This window comes from Bos taurus, chromosome 18 (assembly GCF_002263795.3).
Source record: "Bos taurus isolate L1 Dominette 01449 registration number 42190680 breed Hereford chromosome 18, ARS-UCD2.0, whole genome shotgun sequence".
In the NCBI taxonomy this organism is placed as follows: Eukaryota; Metazoa; Chordata; class Mammalia; order Artiodactyla; family Bovidae; genus Bos; species Bos taurus.
The window spans coordinates 54,262,020-54,284,773 of NC_037345.1; the positions used below are offsets into that span (position 1 = coordinate 54,262,020).

A 22,754-nucleotide genomic window follows, 5' to 3' on the forward strand; every position below is an offset into this window, starting at 1 on the left:
AGCCACTGGACCATTAGGGAAGTTCCTGGTCACAGTGCTGAGTGCCTCTTGCTGCTATCAAACAACACATGTGTATTCTCTTACCATTGTGGGAGTCAGAGATGCAAAGTCTATTTCACTGGACCAAAATCAAGGTGTCGGCGGGACCACACTCCTTGCAAGGCTTGCGGGGAGAATTGCTCACTAACCGTTTCCAGCTGCTGTTCCAGCTGTGGTCTGTGCATTCTCTGACTTCTGGTTCCTTCCTCCCTCTTCAATATGAGCAGTGGCTGCTGCTGCTGCTGCTAATTCACTTCAGTCGTGTCTGACTCTGTGCGACCCCATAGACGGCAGCCCACCAGGTTCCCCCGTCCCTGGGATTCTCCAGGCAAGAACACTAGAGTGGGTTGCCATTTCCTTCTCCAATGCATGAAAGTGAAAAGTGAAAGCGAAGTCGCTCAGTCATGTCCGACTCTTAGCGACCGCATGGACTGCAGCCCACCAGGCTCCTCTGTCCATGGGATTTTCCAGGCAAGAGTACTGGAGTGGGGTGCCATTGCCTTCTCCCATGAGCAGCGGAGCATTTGCTTTATCGGCATGTGACCTTCTTCCTTGTCAAATCTCCCTCTGCTTCCCCCTCTTTTATTTGAAAAATGTAATTAAATTAATTATTTTAATTCCTTGGTCATCCCGTGTGGCATATGTGGGGGTCTAGTTCCCTGACCAAGGATTGGACCTGGGCCTCCTGCACTGGCAGCATGCAGTGTGAGCCACTGGACCACCAGGGAAGATCCTGCTTCCTTCTTCTGAGGACCCTTGTGATTGGCATTGGATCCACCCTGATGGTGGATGGTGCAGGGTTCTCTCTCCATCTCAGGTTTCTTGACTTGATCATATCAGCAAAGTCCCTTTTGCCACATAACATAATGTTCTCAGGCTCCAGGGATCAGAAGGTGGGTATCTTTGGGAACCACTATTTATATGAGATCCTTGGTGGCTCAGTGGTAAAGAATCCACCTGCAGTGCAGGAGATGCAGGTTCGATCCCTGGGCTGGAAAGATCCGTTGGAGGAGGAAATGGCAACTCACTCCAGTAGTCTTGCCTGGGAAATCCCATGGACAGAGGAGCCTGGCAGGTTACAGTCCACAGGGTCACAAACAGTTGGACATGACTTAGCAACTAAATTACTACTACTATTCAGCTTGCAACACCCCCTGGTCGGTGGCCCACTGGGGTGGGCACTATATTTGTCACTCTACAGATGAGGACCCTAGGGTTCAGAGAAGTTAAGTGACTTCCTTGTGGTCCCACAGCTCAGGTGGCAGAGCAGGGATTTGAACCTAGACAACCCGGTCTCAGAGCCAAGATATCACTTGTTCTCCTCACTGTCTCTCTGGGGTCAGGCAGCCTCAGGTTCAAATTCCAGGTCGGCTGCTGATCAGCTGGATGACTGGGGGCCAGCACCACCAGCTGAGTCGTCATGTCTAATGTGTTCGTGAACATACTACTCCAGATAAAAGTGATAAACAATAAGTGTCTACTGTAGAGCACCGGAAACTGTATTCAATATCTTGTAATAACGTATAATGGAAAAGAATCTGAAAAAAGGACACATATGTATGAGTACTTATGCTAGGTTGCTTTAGTCGTCTCCACCTCTGTACGACCCCATGGACTGCAGCCCACCGGGCTCCTGTGTTCATGGGATTCTCCAGGCTAGAATACTGGAGTGGGTTGCCATTCCCTTCTCCAAGGAATCTTCCTGACCCAGGGATCGAACTTGGGTCTCCTGCATTGGAGATGGATTCTTTACCAATCTGAGCCACCAGGGACATCCACTTTATATCAACATATATACACAACTGAATCACTTTGCTCACCTGAAACTAACACAACATTGTAAATCAACTACACTTCAATTAAAAATTAAAAGAAAAAAAAATTATTTTTTACTATTTACCTATTTACCTAATAATTACTATTATTAGGAACCAAGATTTCAGTGTAAGAGAAAGAATATACAAAAATCGAAAGTTATGTGAACACTTTACTTTCTAATTTTGAATTGGAAATATCCATGAATTCATTATGTATTATAAACACACACACACACACATATATATATACACATATACACACATATATATACATATAAAGAAGAAAAATTGCTGCAAAGAATTAAAGCCCAAAGATATAAAAATCCATTGTTCATAGGATTACTAAAATTGTAATCTCACTGATCATCTTTGGAGAACACTAAGAAAACAACTCATTCTGAAAACTAGTAAGTATCTTGCCTTTCTTGTACAAATTGTCTGTATTTTAGAGTAACCAAACAGTCTGTGAAAGAAAAGTATTCTTTCATTTCAGCTAAAACATACAGAAAGAAGGATGGAATTAAAGTTCATGATTTTGCAACTCCTAACAAAATAAAGGATCCAGGTAATGATCATCAATGGCTGATAAACTAGGTAAAAAGCTGATAGAGAACTTTATTCAAATAGATAAGACTGATAACACCCCTGACCCCACTGACATTGGCCCCTCATGCCGCTGAAGATGATCAGAGGCAACGTGGCTCCTGATGAGAGGCACAAGGGAGGATACACAACATCAGCTGTGATGTAGTCTCATAAGAAGAAACTGAACGTGAGTCTGATTGAGCTCCTAGCTCTACCTACCATTTTATACTTCCTGTAGCTCAGAAGTACAGGACTTCCTTGCAGCTCAAATGGTAAAGAATCTGCCTGCAATACAGGAGAGCAAAGTTTGATCCCTGGCTCGGGAAGATCCTCTGGAGAAGAGTATGGCAATCCACTCCAGGATTCTTGCCTGGAGAAGTTCATGGACAGAGGAGCCTGGCAGGCTACAGTCAATGGGGTCGCAAGGAGTCGGACACGACTGAGCGACTAACACACACACACCATTTTATACAGAGAATGAAGAAACAATGCTAAACTACACAATGTGGTTGCAAAAAGAAAAATCCAAAATGCCAGAAGTTCTACAGGTTAATGACCCAACTTCTTCAGTAAATAAATGGAAAGAAAAAAAGAGGAGAGGAGAACCTACAGACTAACAGAAAAGAGACAAACCAACTAAATAAATGAGTTAATTTGCCTGGATCTTCAGTCAAACAAATCAATTATAAAACAACAACAAGAGAATGAGATGACAAAGATGACAGAAAATCAGGGAAATTTAAGTTTGGAAGTTTGATGATATTAAAGAATTACTGAGGACATCATTAGCTGGGACAATGACATTATGGCTATGGTAGAAAAAATCCTTGTATTTTAGAGATAGATGCTGAAATATTTAGATACAACAATGTTTGGGATTTGTTTTAAAATAATTCAATGGTGGGTTAGGAATAGAGTGCAGAAGGGGATGGACGTGTAGATGAAAAAAGAATGGCCTTATAGTAACAATTATTTAAGGAGGGTAGTGGGTACACTGGGGTTTGACTGTCCTCTGCTTTTGCAGATGTGTAACATTTTTCAAAATAAATAGTTTCAAAAAGGAAAAAAAAAAAAAAAAAATAGAGATGTCTCTAATGGTCCAGTGGTTAAGACTCTGAGCTTCTACAGCCGGGGGCGTGGGTTCGAGCCCTAGCTATGGAGCTCAGATCCCACAAACCCCAGCAGTGCAGTCAAAAGAAATAAAACTAAATAAAAAATTTATTTAATAAAAATATAAAATGGGAGTGAGAATGCTCACCTCTTTGACTGGCTGGGTGGGGCAAAGGGATCAAGACCATGTGGGGCCTGAACCCGTGGCTTTGCTTCAGGCAGCGACCCAGGCACTGGAAGCTTTGTGGACCTTTGAGTTCTTCTTACTGGGCCTCTGTGCTCTCCTCTGTAAAGTGGAGACGATAAAGAATTCCCTTCATTGCCCGGAGTTCTGGTGAAGATGCTGAGTTTCTCAAGGAGGGATTCTCAAGGTCTGGCTCACTCTTACATCTCATCTTCTCATCCCCAGTAGACATACCAAAAGTGCTCAGTTTCCCTTTTGAAAAATAATTAATTTTTGGCTGTGCTGGGACCTCATTGCTGCGTGGGCTTTGCTTCAGTTGCAGTGAGTGGGGGCTACTCTTTAGATGCGGTGCGCGGGCTTCTCATTGCAGTGGCTGCTCTTGTTGCGGAGCACGGGCTCCAGGGCGCGTGGGCTTCAGGAGTTGTGGTTCACAGGCTTAGTTGCTCAGAGGTGTGTGGGATCTTCCGGGATCAGGGATCAAACCTGTGTGTCCGGCACTGGCAGGCAGATTCGTTATCATGGAGCCACCAAGGAAGCCTGAAGTCTCACTTTTCAATCAGAGAGTGGCCAAACTACACTGAGACAGACTCTTTGGCTGTGATATTGGCAAAGATCAACGAGTGAGAATACCCCTGTCCGTGAGGCTGCCAGGGGACCGTGCACCACTGTCCTGCCTGGAAAAGTGGAAGTGAGCACTAGGCCTTTCCTGAGTGGCCACCATCAGAGGTGGCTTTCCTGTGAAACGGAGGAAGTGCAAGCCTCCGGGTCCCCCCTTTCCACAGCTTCGCCCAACACCCTGGGAGGTGCCCTTGAGGTCTTGTACATTTTTTTTAAGGCTGTGGGATCTTAATTCGCTGATCAGGGATCGAACCCTGCCCCCAGCAGTGAAAGCGCCAAGCCCTAACCACTGGACCACCAGGGAATTTCCTACTCCTTTTTTTCAGGAGGGTTTCCAACTGGTATAAACTTCAGGCTCTACAAACCCTGGGTCCACCTCTTTTCATTCTTTTTTCCCCTGGAAAATAAAAATGGGAATTAACCTGTGATTCAGCAATCTGCTTTCCTAGAAGACAGAAGAATGGTTTCCATTTATTGAGAACTTACAATATTTCAGGCCAAGCACTGGGTGTCTATTAATTCATGAATCCATTGAATTCTGCACAACAAACAGTAGGATGGTGTTATGATCTCCGTTTACAGATGGAGAAGATGAAGGCCAGAGAAGTTTCCTATGCGTGTTGCCCAAGATCACACAGTTGGTAAATGACAGAGCCAGGATTCAGAGCCAGATCTTCTGGCTTCAGAGTCAACAGCCTTAATCATGACATTAGGAGCCCTTTTTTGAACAAGATCACAGATCATGTGATCACATCAAGCTATGTGCCTATAGAAATTCAGTGCCGCATTGTTGGCAACCTCCCCAGTTGGAAACAACTCGAACATCCACGAGACCAGTTGGACTAAATTATGGCTCATCTGTAGGACAGAATTTCACGTGGCAGTTTAAAAGGCAGTCAACCATCCATGGCTAACTTCAAGGTATAGAATTTCAGTGCATACGTTCTGTTTCATAAACAAGGAAGAAAATAATAGTACTAGCCAAGATTCAGTCAGGGACTTCCCTGGTGGTCCAGTGGTGAGGACTCCTCGATCTCACTGCCAAGGGTTGGGTTCAGTTCCTGGTCGGGGACCTAAATTCCAACCCCCTGCCCCCAAAATCACTCATTTATTAAACAAATAGATTTTGAGAGACTCTTATGTATGAAGCACTGTTGGAGGTACTGCAGACATAACACAGACCATATAGTCGAGAAAAAAGTCAGTAAACAGTCAATCCTATAGGAAATCAACCTTCAGTATTTACTGGAAGGACTGATGCTGAAGCTGAAGCTCCAACTCTTTGGCCACCTGATGCGAGGAACTGACTCATTGGAAAAAACCCTGATGCTGGATAAGATTGAAGGCAGAAGGAGAAGAAGATGACTGAGGATGAGATAGCTGGATGCCATCAGTGATTCAATAGATATGAGTTTCAGCAAACTCCAGGAGATAGTGAAGGACAGGGAAACCTGGGGTGCTGAAGTCCATGGAGTTGCAAAGAGTCGGACATGACTTAGAGACTGAACAAGAAGACAATAAAGTGAAACATGGTAGTTTAGAGGGTAAACAGTAAGATGGAGAAATAAAATTGAAAGAGAAAAGGATGAGAGATTTTGAAATTTTCAAACGAGTGGTTTCAAGGAAGACCTCTAAGAAGAGGCGACAATTGAACGCACAACTGAAGCAGGTGATGCAGTGATTTGGAAGGTATTTGAAAATTTTTTATTTATCTATTTATTTTTGTGGCTGTGCCTCGAGGCTTGTGGGATCTTAGTTCCTGATCAGAGATTGAACGTGGGCCCCATCAGTGAAAACACCCAGTCCTACCCACTGGCCCACCAGGGAATTCTTGGGGAATTTTAACAGAATTAAATTGTATGTGTAGAGAAGGTCTCTGAAAGGCTGTTAATGATAACCATATAGGGGCAGTGGGTTGCCAGGTATTTTCCCTTTCCATGTTTTAGACCACAAACTAAATTTATCACCAATCTCAGGAAATCTGGTCTGCCCACTTACAACTGTCATCACCTCCTGTAAGGGTGTTCCATAGCATTTATCGTCACTTGTAACAATAAATTATGTCTAAGCTTTGTTTAATGTATGTAACCCTCTTGACTCTGTAGCCAAACCCAGTAGATCCTCCTCTGAGCATCTTCCAGTTCCCTAGAAGCACCAGTTCACCCACCACAGGGCCTTTGCACAGGCTGTGTCCCCTGCCTTGACAGCCACCCCCTCACTCTATCCTCATCTCTCTCACAAGACATCCCCACAGTTCTGTTTTCTGTCATTTCACATGGACTTGTGCCTTCCCTCAAGAGTCCAGGGATGGGGTCTGCCTTGTTCATCACCTTAACCCCCACTTCCCTATCCCCCCAGTACAGAGCTGGCACTCAATGCTGATTCAGAGGATGAAGGAGAGATTCTTTCCATTGAAAACTGTGAGCTCCTACAACTAACTATAAGGTTTCACTGGCAGGAGGGTGGGGGACCCCCGCCCACCTCCCAGCACAAGCTGGCAGGTCAGGCTTTCAGGAGTCAGTCCAGCGCCTGGCACTACTTGTAGGAACCAAGAAAGACGAGACGCAAATAGAGACCAGAGAGAGGATGGTGTTTTCTTTCCCTGGAATGAGGTCATTCAGGTAGAAGACAGTAGAACAAGCTTGCAGAACACTCTGTGCACCCGCTCAGCCCACTCCCGCTTCACCGGCGTGGGGGGTTCGGAGGAGGGGGGGTTGGGAGGAGGGGGAGTTGGAGAGGAGGAGCGCCGCGCCTTTAAGGCTCCCGGAAACAGGCCTGCAAGACCGGAAGTAACCCGCTTTAGTTCCCTTCTTCACGTGGTGCAGGCCGGAAGTGACGCGCGTGGCCCGGGAGCTGCAGACGCGGAGGCCGACGGAGCCGGAGTAGCGGACGCCGCGGGGTCTCCGGGACAGGTGACCGGGGGAGGGGGCCGGGAGCGCGCCCGGAGAGGGCGGGGCCTGATGCCCCACGTGGGGGGAGCGGGCGCCGGCGCTGGCGGGGTAGCCCGCCGCCCGCGGGGCGGGGTCAGAGTACTCCGTGGGGGGCGGGGACTGGACGCCCACATGGGAAGCTAGAAGGGTGCTGAGGGGGCGGGCCGTCGGTGGGGCAGGGCCTGGGTGGGCCGGGCTCCGGACGCGTGCGGAGCTTTGGTGGGCAGCTGGGGCGGGCCCGAAAAAAGTTATGCCGCGGCTGGGGGCGGGGCCAAATAGTACCCGGCGGACTAGGAGCGGGGCCGGAAAGTTTCGCGTGTTCTGGAAGTGGGTCCTGGAAGTCAGGGGCGGGGCCAGGGGCTGACCCGAGGGTCGGGGCGGGGCCAGGCGCCGGTAGGGCGGAGCCAAAAAGTTGCGCAGGAACCCGGCCGCTGAGCCAGAATTTAGGGGCGCCGGGTACGGGGCCAGATACGGGGCCAGATACTGACGTGCGGAGCGGGGGCGGAGCCAGGGGGCGTGACCAGAGGCTGGGCTCAGCAAATCGGAGGCGGGGCCAAAGTGTTGGCTGGTGAGCCGGGGGCGGGACCGGTGCCAGAAGGCGAGGAGGAGGGGGCGGGTTTAGGCTGCTGCCTGGGGCTCCTGTGGGCGGGACCAGGAAGTTGGCCGGGGCGGTCGGACGCCGGAAGGGGGTGGGATTAGTGACGCGAATGTGGGCGGGGCCAGAGGTTTGGCGGGGAAGGCGGGGCCGGAAAGTTTGCCTCTCTTCGGGGCGGGGCTGTGGCGTTCTGGACCGGGTGGAGACTGGAGCCTTTCCCTAGAAAGCCGCGTGAGGGCGGGGCAGTTTTGTCTGCGCCTGGGCGGGGAGGGTATTCACCCGGGAGACCGAACCAGACCCGGGAAGCCTCGCCACGGGGTCCTGGGTCTGTTGGAGGAATCTTTGTTGGGGTGCTGGCGGCGGGGCTTTAATATCCCTGAAGGTAGGGGCAGCGAATAGGAATGGGGCTCGGACTATTTTCTGAGTGTAGGGTTGTAAGACGTCACTGAAATTCCGGGGGAAGAGTTAGGTGTAGATTATTAAACGGGATGTGAGCAGCACCAGGTTGGGCGTGGGGAGTCGGGCTTTCTCGCTTAGGTCATGGGAGAGGCTCTTCCTAAAGCTCTCTTGGGGTAGAGGCCTGGGTTTTAAACTCCCGGCACAGGGGTGTGGAGACTGAACTAGGATTTTCGTTTTGAAGGGAGCAGTGTCGGGTGTTTCCCTAAGTGGTGGGGCGGGCCCAGAACTTTCCCAGGGCGTGTGTGACTACATTGTTTACAGAGGAATGGATGGGTCCAAAATCCTCTGGAGAGTACTGAGTCTAAACTTTTCCTGGTAGAGGGTGGGCTAGAAGAGGGGCTTCGAGAAGAGGGACTGGGAGTGAGGGCGAGAATTCCCTTGGAGTGAAGGGTGTGTGTCTGTGTGTGTATGTGTCCCTTGGAGTGAAGGGTGTGTGTCTGTGTGTGTGTGTCCCTTGGAGTGAAGGGGTGTGTGGTGTGTGTGTGTGTGTGTGGGTGCGCACATTTGAGGAGCCCCCAGTCTGGGACAGGAAGAGACAGATTGAGTGGAGCCATTGGCCTTAGTCCTTCTGTTCCCTCTGCCCTCAGGAGCCCCCAGTGCTGTGTCCAGATTCTGCAGGGGAGGTTTGCTGGGACCCAGGTCCCACCCTGCCAGTGGAATGGTGAGAAGAAAAATGGGGTGTTTGAGATCTGAGCTTTGGGGCAGGGGGCTTGGGAGGAGAGGTTCCCGGCCCACAGACCCTGGGGCGGGTAGAGATTTCCAGTCTCTTATCTGTCCGCCCCTCTCAGTCAGCCGCACTGGATCTGAAATCGAAGGAGGAGAAGGATGCTGAGCTGGACAAGAGGATCGAGGCTCTTCGGCGGAAGAATGAGGCCCTCATCCGGCGCTACCAGGTGCCCTAGCCCCGCCCTGGGAGACCCCATCCCCTCTCCTCCCCGCAGTGAGTTTCCCTCACCTCTCCCTTCCTTAAAACGTTTTCATGACTCCTCATCACTGTCAGGGTAAAAGCCGAGGGCCTTAGCCTGGGATTCCTCCTTTCATTCCATCATTGGTTTGTTCGTTCACAAATATTCACCAGGGCCCATTGCTCAGTGGCACTGTGGTGGCAGCGGTGATGGAGGGGACCCCGGGCCTGCCTTTCCAGGGCTCACAGGCCAGTAGGGGCCCAGCCATGGCTTCAGTCAGTGATGAGCGAGTGGGCCAGCCTGGGATGGAGGAGCTCAGGGTTCTTTGAGAGCCCAGGTGGGGCTCTTCACCCAGCCTGGGGGATATTAAGGAGGACTTCCTGGAGGAGGGGATTCTGAGACTTGAAAGGTGAGTAGATGTTAGCCGGTCTTTTTTTTTTTTGGCTGCACTGCATGTCTTGTGGGGAGTCTTAGTTCCCTGATTAGGGACTGAATCCAGGCCCATGAAAGGGGAGCATGGGGTCCTAACCACTAGACCACCAGGGAAGTCCCAGCTAGTTGAAAAGGAGAGCAGAACACACTTCACACAGAGGGGACAGTTTGTGCAAAAACTTGGAGCTTAAAGTTGGAGGGTCAGATGGAGGATATTGACCTGGAGAGACCCTCTGGGGCCCGGCCACGCAGGGCTCAGAAGGCCATAAGGCTAAGAGTTTGGACTTTTTCCTAAGGACACTGGGGAGCCATCGAGGGCTTTGAGTGGAAGTGGGGCCAGGTCAGAATAGGTTTGTAGGAGGACTCCTTTAGTTGCTGTGTGGTGGTAGATGGGAGGAGAGGACTCTGGAGACAAGGAGGAACCTGGGGCAGGGACTTTGAGGGGGGCGAGGGGTGGGGGCCATACGGAGAGGAGGTGCCTGGCCTGGGACAGGGCTGTTGGGAGGGACTCAGTGACTGATGGGCGGTGGCGGGAGAGGATCTAGGATGAGGCCCAGGTCCCTGTCACAGGTGTCAGAGTAGGTGTTGGGGCTGTCCCTGAGATAGGAGGAGTAGGTTTCATTTATTCATTCTTCATGCATTCATTCATTTAAAAAAAAAAAAAGGATGTTGAGCCTCTGTTGTGTGCCAGGCGGTGTTCCAGGCTTGGGGTATACATCAGTGAACAATACAGATATCCCTGACGCAGAGTAGATTCTGTTATGGGGAGGAACCAGATAAGAAGCAAAATAGACATAATGTCATGATGTGAAGGGGGCAGGTGGTGTGTGGAGAATGGCAGGCGAGCTGGTCAGGGTAGGCCTTCCTGAGAAGGGGACCTTTGAGCAGAGACCTGCAGGAGGTGAGGGATTGGAGAATCTATGGAGAAGGGGCATTTCCAGCAAAGGGAACAGCAGGTGCAAAGGCCCTGAGGCAGGTTTGAACCTAGTATGTTCCAGGTACAGTGAGAGGGTCACAGTGAGCCAGAGGAGAGAGTGGGAGATGAGGATGGGATGGTAACGAGACCACACCCTATGAAGCCCCATTGGCTGTGGGGGAGCCTTTGGCTCAGAGGGTCTGAGCAGGGGCACCGCCTGGTTCGCTTAGAGGGAAGAAGTGACCAGCTTTCTTGTCTAGAGCTCCAGACAGAGGTCTGCGCTGGGGCCGACCTGGGGCTATTCAGGGGGCTGTGGGAATCTGGCTGGTACACAGGACCCCTGATAGCCGCTATCTCTGATCTCCCAGGAGATTGAGGAGGATCGGAAGAAAGCTGAACTGGAGGGAGTAGCAGTGACAGGTCCCCGGAAGAGCCGCTCGGTGGAGAAGGAGAATGTGGCAGTGGTGAGCTCCACGCCAGGGTGGGACTCGAGAGGACGGGCGGGTGAGAGTGAGACCTAAGAGCCTTCCCCGCTGCCCCAGGCCTGTGGGGCCTCGACCCTGGCAGCCGCCCTCTGGGCCTGTGGTGTCCTGGTCTCCCTGCCCCAGTGACCTTTCCCCTCTTCCCCCTTTCCAGGAGAAGAACCTGGGTCCTTCCCGGAGGTCTCCAGGGACCCCTCGGCCTCCAGGGGTCAGCAAGGGAGGCCGGATCCCCCCTCAGCATGGAGGCCGGGCAGGCATGGGCCGGACATCCCGCAGCTGGGAAGACAGTCCCGGGGAGCAGCCTCGGGGAGGTGCTGGGGGCCGCAGCCGGAGGGGTCGGGGCAGGGGGTCCCCTCATCTCTCTGGAGGTGGCGATGCCTCGACTGCCGACCGCAAATCCAAGGTAGGAGCCGAGGGGGCTGACGTCTGCCTGACGTCCATTGGGAAGGCTCAGTGTTGCCTGTTGCTCTTTCTGTTCTGCTCACAAATGGATTTTCTCCTTCATCCGTCGTTTACTGTCTCTGTTTTCTTTTTTGGACCCTCGCTCCGGCTCTTTTTCATCTCTTTCCCTTTCTTCTTCTCTCCCCCAGACCAGCTCTGTGGTCCTTGTCTCTTTCTGTCTCCCATTTTGTGCTCTGCTGTGTGCTTGGTCATCTGCCTTCCCTACCCTTTGTCTCTTTTTGGTGGTATCTGGTGGGTTCTGTCCAGCGTGCGTGCTTTGCTCATTCGTGTGTGCGTGCACATTGCTCTCTCTCTGTCATTCCCTGAATTAGTTGGTAGGGAGCGGTGAGGTTCTTACTGTACCTGCTCTCAGCACCCCACCACGCAGATTAGCAGAGGGGGAAGTTGCCAAGCCTGGTCATTTAGAGGACAACTTTCTATGAGTTCCGTGTCCTTGGGCAGCTCACTTCCCCTCTAGGAGATTCCAGTTCTCACTCTTAAATAGGAATGAAAATCAGGTTTAAAGTTTTTCATAAGCATCGTGTGACATCAGGCATAGAAACCCTCAGATTAAACGCTCAATGTATGTTGCTTAAGGATGTTTAGAAAGACGCCAAAGTGCCATGGCGTTAATCAAATGGAAGTTTATTTCTCTCTTGTATGCTGAGTCTTGGAAATGCAAGTGTTCCCAGCATCTTGGGCACATGCTCATCTAAAATTCTGTTGTCACCTGGGGGGGGGGAAATTGACCTAAGAAAGGGAGGAGAGAGGATCGTGGGGGTCACCTGGCCATCTGTCAGGTTGTTACTGTGGCAGCCAGTGCAGGGGTCCCCAGCCCCTCTCCCAGGTTCAGCATTTTGCCAGAAGGATTAACAACTGAGATTTATTACAGGGAAAGGATAGAAAGCAAAATCAGTAAAGGGAAAAGGCCCATGAGCCAGAGTCTGGAGGATACCAGGCACTAGCTTCCAAGAGTCTGCGTCCAGTGGAGACACAAATTGTTGTTTAGTCACTGAGTTGTGTCTGCCTCTGTGACCCCGTGGGCTGTAGCCCGCCAGGCTCTTCTGTTCATGGGATTTTCCAGGCAAGAATACTGGAGTGGGTTGCCATTTCCTACTCCAGGGGATCTCCCCCCCCCACCCAGGGATCAAACCTGTGTCTCCTGCATTGGCAGGCAGATTCTTCACCACTGAGCTGCCAGGGAAGCCCAAAGACACATAGGCTGCACTTAATTGTTCTTCATTGACAACATATGTCAAAGTTCATCTACTGGGGGCTCATTAGAGAGCTAGTACCTAGGCTTCTTATCCGAGGCTGGTCACATAGGTCCCCTCTGCCTAGTACACACCCAAATTCCAGACCCTAGAAGGAAAGTGGGTGTTCAGCATACACTGTATTGTTTGCAGAAAAAGTCTAGGCACGTGGAGCCCCGCTTACTGGTTAACTGTTGACAGGACGTGCAGAGAGCCAGTGTCCAGGTGCCAGCCAGGGGCTGCCTTGCATAACAGGTCTAAGGAGGGAGCCTCAGATGGTGACGAACGCTCAGATTGAGTGGTTCTTTCTGACGCTCTGTGTGTGTCTCTCTTTGTCCTCCCCTCCTCCCCCGAACAAGGAGTGGGAGGAGCGGCGGAAGCAGAACATCGAGAAGATGAACGAGGAGATGGAGAAGATTGCAGAGTACGAGCGCAACCAGCGGGTCAGTGCCACGGGCGCCCCCTGGCTGCGGGGCGGAGCTGCCGGGTCGGGGGAGCGCTCCAACCCCCCCACCCCCGACTAACTCCGCTTGCCCGCAGGAAGGCGTGCTGGAGCCCAACCCGGTGCGGAACTTCCTGGACGACCCCCGGCGACGCAGTGGGCCCCTGGAGGAGCCTGAGCGGGACCGCCGGGAAGGCAGCCGCCGGCACGGGCGCAACTGGGGGGGCTCTGACTTTGAGCGGGTGCGCTACGGCCTCGAGCAGGAGCGGCAGGTGGGTGCGGGCGGCTGGGCCATGACTGCTGCCCAGCAGCCGGTCCCTGGGTTCCACGGGGAGGGATGTGTGTTGAATGCGGGGCTCAGAGTAGGAAGAGGCTGCAGCCCTACGCTCAGGCTACCCTCCAGTTGATGGTTGCCCCAGAGCCATACTACCTTCTTTTTGTAGCTTTATGATCTGTTTTGGTGTGATTTTCCTCCTTACTAACGTTAATGATGTTTACTGGGTACCGGTCGAGGGCCAGGCACTGTTTAGGGTGCTGGGGCTAAATCAGTGGCCATGTAATAAGATGTCAGATAATGCTGAACGTTGGGAAGAAGGCTCCAGCCCAGCCAGGTGAGGGCACGGAGAATAGAAAAGGATCTGGGGTGGCCTCTCTGAGGTGCCACGTGAGCAGATACGGCTTTGATCTCCATCCTGTCACCTCCTCCTCCTATGACCTTGAGCCAGGGGCTCTACCCAGGAGCTTAGAAGGCCTCAGGAAAGGGGTGCAGGGGCGAGAGTGGTGGGCGGAGCCCTGACTGCCCATCTGCTTGGGGCAGGGCCGCCGGGCCGGCCTGGGCGGCGCCGGGGACATGACGCTCTCCATGACTGGCCGAGAGCGGTCTGAGTATCTGCGCTGGAAGCAGGAGCGGGAGAAGATAGACCAGGAGCGGCTGCAGAGGCACCGCAAGCCCACCGGCCAGTGGCGGCGGGAGTGGGATGCTGAGAAGACGGATGGCATGTGAGTCTCCGCCCTGCCCACCCCTGTGGGGCTCCTCTGCCTTCGCGCTGACTTCTGACTCCTTGGCCTTTCTTGGGTTTCTCATCGTGTGTATCAGTTAGCACGAGCTGGGTAACACTGCATAACCATCGCCAAATCTCAGGGCCACAGAAAGCGTTTCTTTTTCTTAAACACCTAAAGCATTTTGTATTGGGGTATTGCCAGTGTAACAACAGATGTTGTGATAGTTTCAGGTGAACGGCAGAAGGACTCAGCCATACTTTTTTACAACCGTTTGTTTATTTATGTATTGGCTGCGTCGGGACTCAGTTATGGTGTGTAGGCTCTTCACTGTGACCCGCAGGCGCCAGGGGGCCTGGGCTCAGCTCTTGCGGGAGGCAGGCTTAGTTGCTCCAAGGCCTGTAGGGTCTTAGCTTGCCCGATCAGGGATTGAGCCCAGATCCTCTGCCCTGGAAGGTGGATTCTTAACCACTGGACCGCCAGGGAAGTCCCGAAACATTTCTTTTTCCTGTGCTCACCGGTCTTCTAAGTTGGGCTGATTCAGGCTGGACTGGAAGCTGTGGGTCCAGCTGGGGTTGAACTCACTTCTGCCCTGCATGTGTGCATTCTAGGGTTCACGCTGAGGGATGGGGCTACTGGGGGAAGCACTGGCCATAGTATTGGCAGATGTGCAGGAGGGAGAGTGAGACACTTCCCCGTTCTGTTAGCCAGCAGACCCCACCTTGCTGTGGCAGGAAATTAAACTGTCAGCTCGATAGTACTGCCGTGGTTCTACAGCCAAGGGTGCGGATGTGAGTTCTCATGCAGGGAGGGCATGAAGAATTACAGCGATGGCCCCTTGGCATCCTCCCTTCATCCCTCTAACTGTGTCCCCCACCTACCCAAGCACCTTATCCTGGTGGCATTATTATTCTCAGGTCTGACTCTGTTGCTTTTCGGGTCCCAGGAAACATCCCATTAGTCAAAGCAAAGGCATCATCCACAGGAGGGCTAACTGCCATAGCAAAGGTGGAGAAGATTCCGGAAGAGCTGTTGAACGGCAGTCTTAAGATGGACAGCTGTCGTTTTTACATCATCCTCTATCCTTTGCCACAGCGTTGGCTAAAGAGGATCTTGTCTGTGTGCCTGGAGGTCGGAGCATTTATTTTTGGATTGTGAGCTAAGCCTTTGCCAGCGTGAGAAACATTTTGCACAGATACCGTAGCTGATGTTTCTGAGGGGGAGGCAGGTGAGCTTTTTGGAGATGTTCTTGGGCTTAAGACTGAGAAAGTCCTCTTACGTCCCCACAGCAGCCTGCATCAAGTCTCAGGTTTGCATTGAATAGAGCAAATTGTGCAGTGAATAGAGCTAATGTCACATGCTGAAGAATAATGAAGCAGAGTATGGAGAGGTTTGGAGGCTTCTGTTTTAGACCTAGATAATGTATGTAATTGGGCTTCCCAGGTGGCACTAGTGGTAAAGAACCCGCCTGCCAATGCAGGAGATGTAAGATATGAGGATTCAGTCCCTGGGTCAGGAAGACCCCCTGGAGGAGTGCATGGCAACCCACTCCAGTATTCTTGCCTGGAGAATCCCATGGACAGTGGAGCCTGGTGGGCTGCAGTCCATGGGGTCGCAAAGAGTTGGACACAACTGAAGCAACTTAGCATGCAACACAGTGTATGTAATAATACGTGATTGGAAAGGTTAGGAAGGCCTCTGAGTTGAGGCCTGAAGAAGGTAACGGAGCGGGCCCCGGAGAGATCGGAGGAAGCGAGCCCCAGAAGCAGCACGTGCAAAGGTCATGCGGCAGGAGCTCTGTGGTAGGAGAACTTGCTAAGCTCGGGAGGTGAGAGAGAGAGATTTAGATGAGGCTGGACAGGAAGCTGGCGATGTTGAACTTGCACATTCTTGTTGAGGTGGGGAATTGCTGTCAAATACTGACCGTTTTTCTGCGTTTGTACTACCATGTCACACCTGCCTTTTGTCTTTCACCTGATTCTGAGCTTTAATCAGTGACATGCTCCCCCATTCGGTTGATGACCTTGTGGTCTGTGATCTTGATTTCTAACCATGGCCCCCACCTCCCCCAGTGACTCTTCCCGCCCTACCTGTTCTCCCTGTGCCACCAGCTGCCTGCTCACCCCTTTCTCTTTACCCAGGTTCAAGGATGGCCCAGCTGTGGCCCTGGAACCATCCCACCGCTATGGTGAGTGGGAGTTCTTGGGTGGGGTGAGGCAGCTGGCTGGGCCGGGGGAGTTGGGGCAGGGTGGGGTGGGGGTAGCTTGTACTGTGCCCTCCACCCCTGACTTCCCCTGGGTTTTGTTGCAGATGACCAGGCTTGGGCCCGGCCCCCCAAGCCCCCCACTTTCAGGGAGTTCCTGTCCCAGCACAAAACTGAGGTCAGCCGCAGAAAGAAGAAGAGCAGCCGACCCCAGCCTAAGGCGGCGCCCCGTGCCTACAGGTGGGGGCCCCCTTCCCCTTGCACGTGCACAACCCTAGCGGGCCTGTGTGCCTCTACCCCTGCTTGTTCTCTGGCTGTGGGTTTTGGGGATATTTCTGTCCTTTCTTGGCCCTAGCTGTCTCTCAGGCACTTGTCTCCCTGTGGGTCAGGCACTTGGTTTCGGGGGTGTCGGGGCCTGGCTGTCACTTTACCCTCATCTGTCCCCTCCTGCCCTCCCACCCGTCTCTTCTGCCTGCCTGGCCCCTCTCTGCCTGGTCACCTCTGACACTGGGACACACGCCCTGTTTCCTCCTCGGTGCTCTAGCCTGCCGGCTCCTTGTCTGGAAATCCCGAAGACCCGCTCTCTCCACCTGTTGAATTTTGCAGCTCCATGTCTGGGGACGAGCCTGGTGTGGGAAGCCCCTTCCTCCTGTCCATCTGGGTTTTATTCCTTTCCTCTGTGCCCTCCAGTGACCACGATGACCGCTGGGAGATGAAGGAGGCCATGTCCACAGCTCCTGAGCCCCCGCAACCTGCTCTCCCCAAGGAGGCGCCCACGCAGGTAGGGCGGACTGTCAGCTCCCGGCAGGCAGCACGGTGTGGGGGTGCCTGGGGCCTGCAGCCTCTCCCTGACCTGCCTTGTGTTCTCTCAGCTGCCTGAGACCCCAGCCCCTGCCCATCGACCTCCTGAGGATGAGGGCGAGGAGGGCGAGGATGAGGGGGAGGATGAGGAGTGGGAAGACGTGAGTGAGGATGAGGAGGAGGAGGAGGAGATCGAGGAAGAAGAGGAGGCTGATGATGAGGAAGAAGAACCAGCCGGAGATCACCAACCCCAGGAGGCTGAGCCCAGCGGGAGCCCCGCCAGGGAACATGGTGACAAAGAGACCGCCAGGCCGGAAGAGCCCCTGCCGCTCCCCCAGGCCCCTGCCACGCCTTCCAGCCCCTTCTCGCCCCCCGGGGGCCACCAGCCTGTGTCCGACTGGGGTGAAGAGATGGAGCTGAATTCTCCCCGGACCGCCCACCCGGCAGATGCTGTCTCTCCGGGTGAGGCCTGGCCGTTTGAAAATGCATGAAGCTGGCTGCTTGTGTGTGTGCTCGAGGGGTGCATGGAGGACCCTGGGACCCCGTGTGCCCTGGTGGCTAGGGAGGACAGTCCATGCCTGTCTCTAGAAGGCCCACCCCCAGATCCTGCCCTGCCCTGAGCCATTCAGAGTGCCCTCCCCAATAAAGAGATCACTTCCTCAAATGACACTTCCACGTGTGTCCTTAAACCCCCTCTCACTCCCCCAGAGCCTTTGTCTTGGTGGGGGGCGGGGGGGTGGTATTTGGAGGGGAATGGGCTTGATTGGGCCTCCCCCTTTCCCAGGAGGTGACCAGCCAGCCCCTGCCTCCTTGGAGAGTGGGCCCAGCGCCCCAGGAGCCCAGAAAGCTGAAGAGGAGGGGTCTGAGGCAGCTCCAGGTTGGGGGAGTGGCTGGGGTGGTGGAGGTGGCTTTCCTTCCGCTTCCTCTTGGGTTGAGGGGAGGAGGGTTTGGGGGCAGTAGAATGGAGTAGATGCGTCTCCATTATGGGTGTGGGGTAGCTGCTGGCCCGGGGATGGGGCGAGGGGGGCGGGGCTAGGCTGCTGGGTGGGAACGAATCCAGGGTCAAGGGGGTGGAGCTATAGGGAGGACCTCCCGGAGGAGCCACTAGGAATTGAGTGTGTTTGGGGGTGAGGGGGTGGAGCCAGGGTGGGATTAGGAGGTAGAGGGCTACCCCAGGGGTTCTGCAAAGTAATCTAGAAACAAGGGGGTGGGTTAAATTGATAGGAGCTCAGAGCAGGATTTGAAATACAAATCGGTCAAAAAGAACCGGGGAGGAGTAATGGATCTAGCTGTGGGTGTGGTTACAGTTTGGAGGTGTAAATTAGTAAATGGGGTAAATTAGAAATACGTAACATATTGAGGTAAAAATTGTGGAGTCTAGCGGACCTGGAGCAACAGGCAGAACCCAGTCTCCCACCTCCACCAGGCGGAAGCCGGGTTGTGGACCTCCGACCTCCCCAAGGAGTAGGGGTTAGGATTTGGGGGCATAGCCAAGGAAGGTCTGGTTAGGACTCAGAAGGTGGGCAAGGGAAGTGGAGGTAGATCCTGTAGGGCAGGCTTGCTAGAGGTTGGCATATGTCCGTGGGGTGAGTCTGGGATGGGAGAGGACAGAGTTTAGGATGGCGGATGAGGTCGGGGCATCCGGAGCGCTTTGTCTTTGGGTCACGTGACTTCGATCTCGCTCTGTCAGATTATGTATTCGATTGTAAACAGGGATCTGTTGCGGGGGGTGTGTGTCTCCGTAGATCCTCTCCGAGGATTAAAGGAGCCTGAGACTCGTAAACCGCTTAACGCAGGGTGGGCGGCAGCCAGGGTTGGTGGGGCAGAGGGGCGGGGCTAGGGTGTTCGGGGCCGGCGGTGGGGGGCGGGGTTACTGTTGCCCTCAGGTGACCGCCCCTTCTCTTCGCAGAGGCGGACCCCGAGGGCCAAGAGACAGCAGAGATCGCCGACTTCCAGAGGGTGCGTTTCTGCAAGGTGGTAGCGGCCGCTTCGCCACCGGGGGCCGCCCGCTGACCGCGCCCGCCGACTGCGGCCTTCGCGCTCTGCACTAACCTTCCGCCGCCTCGCTCCTCTACCCTCTGCTTCCGCCACTCCAGCCAGGAGAGGGTTAAATGTAAGGGCGGGGGGAGGAGCCAGGGATAGTGAACCGGGTGGGGCCAGGGCAATAGTCCAGTCTCACAAATAGGGGGCGCCGTGGCACCAGGGTGTCTTGAGACACCCCTGAGTTACCCACTTTTGGAGGCCATGGGGGTATAGGTGCCAGTTCCCGGGCCGTTTTCCGCCTCCAGGAGCTTACATCTGGGGCATGGCTTAATAACCGGTGACTCTTGACGGACCTGATTTCCCCGGCCGCAGAACTGGTCCTTATTAAACGCAGTGCTTCCGCTAACCTTTGAACTGTGTTTCTGGCGGGGGCAGGCTGGGTTGCTGTGCTTGTGGGTTTGTCCGTGGTGACAGAGGCGGGAGGAAGGGGCTCGCTCTTTCTCCACCCCCCTGATACGTCTTCCCTCCCCCCCTCCCACAGGCCTCCCCGAATTCCTGAAGACGCTGCTGGGAGGGGACTGACGCTTCCCCGCCTTGATGGGGAGGGGGCGGCAGGAGGGGCTTAGTCTGGATCTCCGAGCTGTGCTCTGTCCTCCCCGAAGCCCACTTTGGACCCCATGGTTTTAGAGAGGGAGAAATTGAGGGTGGTGGGGAAGGAGACGGGGAGGGGGCGTGGCTGGGTTGTGGGGCGGAGCTGGAGCTTCGGGGCCTGAATTTAGACCTGAACACAGAAAATGTGGAGGAAGAGGCGCGTCCAGCGAGGGGCGTGGTTAGGGTGTTTGGGGCCCGCATTCTAATGGAGTTTAAAACAAGGAAAGGTGTTAGGAAGTGAGGTAGAACCACAGCGCAGATTTAGATGGGAATCCCTAACGCTGGTGTGGGGCGCAGCCAGCAGCAGAGAGCTTGGTTTAGAATGGGGTGCTCAAACTAGTGGAGTGAGGAGGAGAAAAGAGGCGGAATCTGGATTGAAGATAGATGAGGGTAGGGGGAGAAGACGGCGAAATCGAATGCTGGAGTAGCGTTTAACTTGGCTAAAGGCACATTACAACTGGGGCAGGACTTAAAAGGCTTGAGCTTGGCAAGGGAGCGGCGGAGCTAGATGCCGGGGAGAAGTCTGAGTTCCGAAAGGGAATGGGTAGGGCGTGGGGAGGAGAAGAAAGAAGAGAGCGGAGGTAAGCTCCGGGGCCGGTATAACACCGAAGCCTGGTAGAAGTCGGCTGGGCCGAGACCAACGTTTGAGAAAAAGCGAGGTATTGCATGCTTGGGGCGGGGTCAGAACGCTGTGGTTAAGCCTTAGCTTGCTAGTGTTTGGCCGGAGGCTGAGGAGGGGGCGGGACTAGAGCGCGGAAGAGGCCCGCCCTGCAGGGGCGGGCCCACGCTGGCGGGGGCGGGGTTGGACGGGGGAGAGTTAGAGGCCGCAGGAGGCCCGCCTACGCGGGGGCGTGGCCACGCTGGCGGGGGCGGGGTTGGACGGGGGAGAGTTAGAGGCCGCAGGAGGCCCGCCTACGCGGGGGCGTGGCCACGCTGGCGGGGGCGGGGTTGGACGAGGAGAGTTTAGCGCGGAGGCGGGCCTCCGGAGGGGGGCGGGCCCTGTGCAGGCTGTGGCTCGGGGCCGAGTGGGCTGCGGGGATGCGGGGCACGAGCTGCGTGGGCGGCGGCGGCGAGAGCCCGGGTGGCGCAGGGCTGAGCGAGGGCCCGCGGGGCCGTTGGCTGCGCCTAGCACCGGTCTGTGCCTACTTTCTCTGCGTCTCGTTGGCTGCCGTGCTGCTCGCTGTCTACTACGGTCTCATTTGGGTTCCCACGCGGCCCCCTGCAGCCCCAGGCGGCCTACCGCCTAGCGCGCAGTCCTCTCCGTGCGGCGGTCGCGCGGGTGCGCTGCCTGCCCCAGCGCCCGCCGCCGCCTCGGTGTCTTGTCTTCTGGGAGCCCCTGGCGGGCCGAGACCCCAGCTCGAGCTGCCGCGCAGCCGCCGCCGCCGCCGACGCCACAGCGACCCCAGCCGCCGCCGCCCGAGCCGCCAGACGCTGGGGGAGACGCCGGAGGCCACAGGGGGGCGAGGACCCGGGTAACCTTCCTTTTCACCCAAAATGGACCGCCAGCCTTCGAGAGCCTGGCGCCCTCGCCGCGGATGCGCCGGTCCCGAATTGGTGTCTGGCTCCTCCTTCATGACATCGTCTAACGTCTGCGGAGCTGTCATCCTGAAGAATGGGGGGCGAAGGGGAGCCGGCCCTGGTTCTCGATCGTCGCAGCTCCTCCGCCGTCAGGCCGGGTCCTCCACCAGGCAGACCCCATACTGATCACTGCCTCCTGCTCCTCCCTCCTAGGATTCTGTGCACGGACCCCTCAGCCTGCCCCTCTCCTTCCTCCCTGAATCTCCGTGTGCATCTATCCACCTGCAATAAACTCCAGCCCCAGATGCCTCGTGCTTGTTTGTCGTGTTGTCTGCAGAGGGGCCTCCCCTCTCAAGTTTGTGAGGGCAAGCCTTTCCTGGCATCAGGGCATCGCCTCTCACTCTGGGTGGGCAATGTGCGTTCTCCCCTTCCCTGGCGGGGTGGTGGTGTCATTTTTTTCTTCCATCGCCATCGTGTATTTTCTGGGTTGGGATGAGAAGACGCTTATCCGCAATAAGGTAGTTGAAGGTCAGACGGTATGAAGGGCTTAGCAGGTTTTTGCATGCTTGCAGAGGACAAGTGCCTCTGGAGGGGAGAAGAGGCCTGGCCTCCGGTAATAGCACAGGAGACAAGACAAGAGATGGGGTGATCTCAGCGAGAACTGGGTTTCTGGGGACTGTGATTTGTATAACTATAGTGTCCGGCACGGAAGCTAAATCACCTGGAGAAGTCAGGATACTGCTGGAAGAGCATGAGTTCACATTCCTGGGAGCTGAGAGATGAGCGTGGACAGGGGTGGTGGTAGGACCCTTCTGGAAATCACAGAGAAAGCTATCAAAGCACCCAGCTGTCTTTGAAGCTTAGTACTGCCTCTCTGGTCTGCAATGTTGCCTGCAAACCAAGGCTGAGCAACCTGAGTCCTGCTAAAAGAGTCAGAAGTGGCTGAGTCTGTTTTCCTACCCAGACGACTAAGGTCTAGCTCTGGGCAGGGTATAGGACCCTAGCCTAAGCAGGAAGTGATTTCATATCTGACCACCTCCCTTGAACTGGAGACTTCCTTAGGATGGTGAAGTGGAGCCTCCTCCTTCAGACTGGGACAGCTGTCCCTCTGTACCCGGCTAGGAACGTCAATCTGTTTACCTCCCCTCCTTCTTTCTACGCCTTCCAGCACCACTTCCCAGAGGGTGTCTCCAGGATGAATGGAATTCAGGAAGCTGGCACCCCTTTCCAGTTAGTATAGATGGTAGTTAGGAGCACTGATCTTGGGGCCAACATACCCAGGTTCAAATCCCAGCTCTTCCTCTCACTAGCTGTGTGACTGGGCAGCTAACCCAACCTCTCTGGTCCTGTAGAATGAAGATGATCATAGTATTTATCTCATAAAGTTTTTC

The 22,754-nt window shown here is 54.4% G+C and overlaps 2 protein-coding genes across 4 annotated transcripts; both read left to right on the forward strand.

The window, feature by feature from the left end:
- Positions 1-7,178: 7,178 nt before the first annotated feature.
- On the forward strand, positions 7,179-20,413 carry CCDC9 (coiled-coil domain containing 9). 3 transcript variants are annotated; one of them, XM_005219360.5, is made up of 15 exons: positions 7,179-7,851; positions 8,925-8,998; positions 9,126-9,230; positions 10,959-11,054; positions 11,227-11,475; positions 13,126-13,209; positions 13,307-13,480; positions 14,026-14,207; positions 16,349-16,395; positions 16,518-16,650; positions 17,101-17,191; positions 17,283-17,673; positions 17,996-18,088; positions 19,121-19,170; positions 19,736-20,413. In XM_005219360.5, exons 2-15 carry the CDS (start codon positions 8,996-8,998, stop codon positions 19,751-19,753), a joined length of 1,716 nt encoding a protein of 571 aa, XP_005219417.1. In that variant the 5' UTR covers positions 7,179-7,851; positions 8,925-8,995; the 3' UTR covers positions 19,754-20,413. The 3 variants fall into 3 exon arrangements, with proteins under 3 accessions (XP_005219417.1, XP_005219416.1, NP_001091607.1); XM_005219359.5 differs by having other exon boundaries at positions 7,179-7,265; NM_001098138.1 differs by lacking the exons at positions 17,996-18,088; positions 19,121-19,170; positions 19,736-20,413 and having other exon boundaries at positions 7,201-7,265; positions 17,283-17,875.
- A 416-nt stretch (positions 20,414-20,829) lies between these two features.
- Positions 20,830-21,668, forward strand: INAFM1 (InaF motif containing 1). The gene has a single exon (XM_024979182.2). The coding sequence runs from the start codon at positions 20,884-20,886 to the stop codon at positions 21,319-21,321; it is 438 nt and encodes a 145-aa protein (XP_024834950.1). The 5' UTR covers positions 20,830-20,883; the 3' UTR covers positions 21,322-21,668.
- Positions 21,669-22,754: the final 1,086 nt, after the last annotated feature.

Excerpts from the sequence above, each read along its gene's own strand:
- INAFM1 (XM_024979182.2), top strand. The coding sequence starts at position 20,884 with ATGCGGGGCACGAGCTGCGTGGGCGGCGGCGGCGAGAGCCCGGGTGGC.
- CCDC9 (XM_005219360.5), top strand. Across the intron at positions 11,055-11,226 it reads AGAAGGAGAATGTGGCAGTG|GAGAAGAACCTGGGTCCTTC; the intron begins GTGAGCTCCACG and ends CCCCCTTTCCAG. Across the intron at positions 17,192-17,282 it reads CCAAGGAGGCGCCCACGCAG|CTGCCTGAGACCCCAGCCCC; the intron begins GTAGGGCGGACT and ends GTGTTCTCTCAG.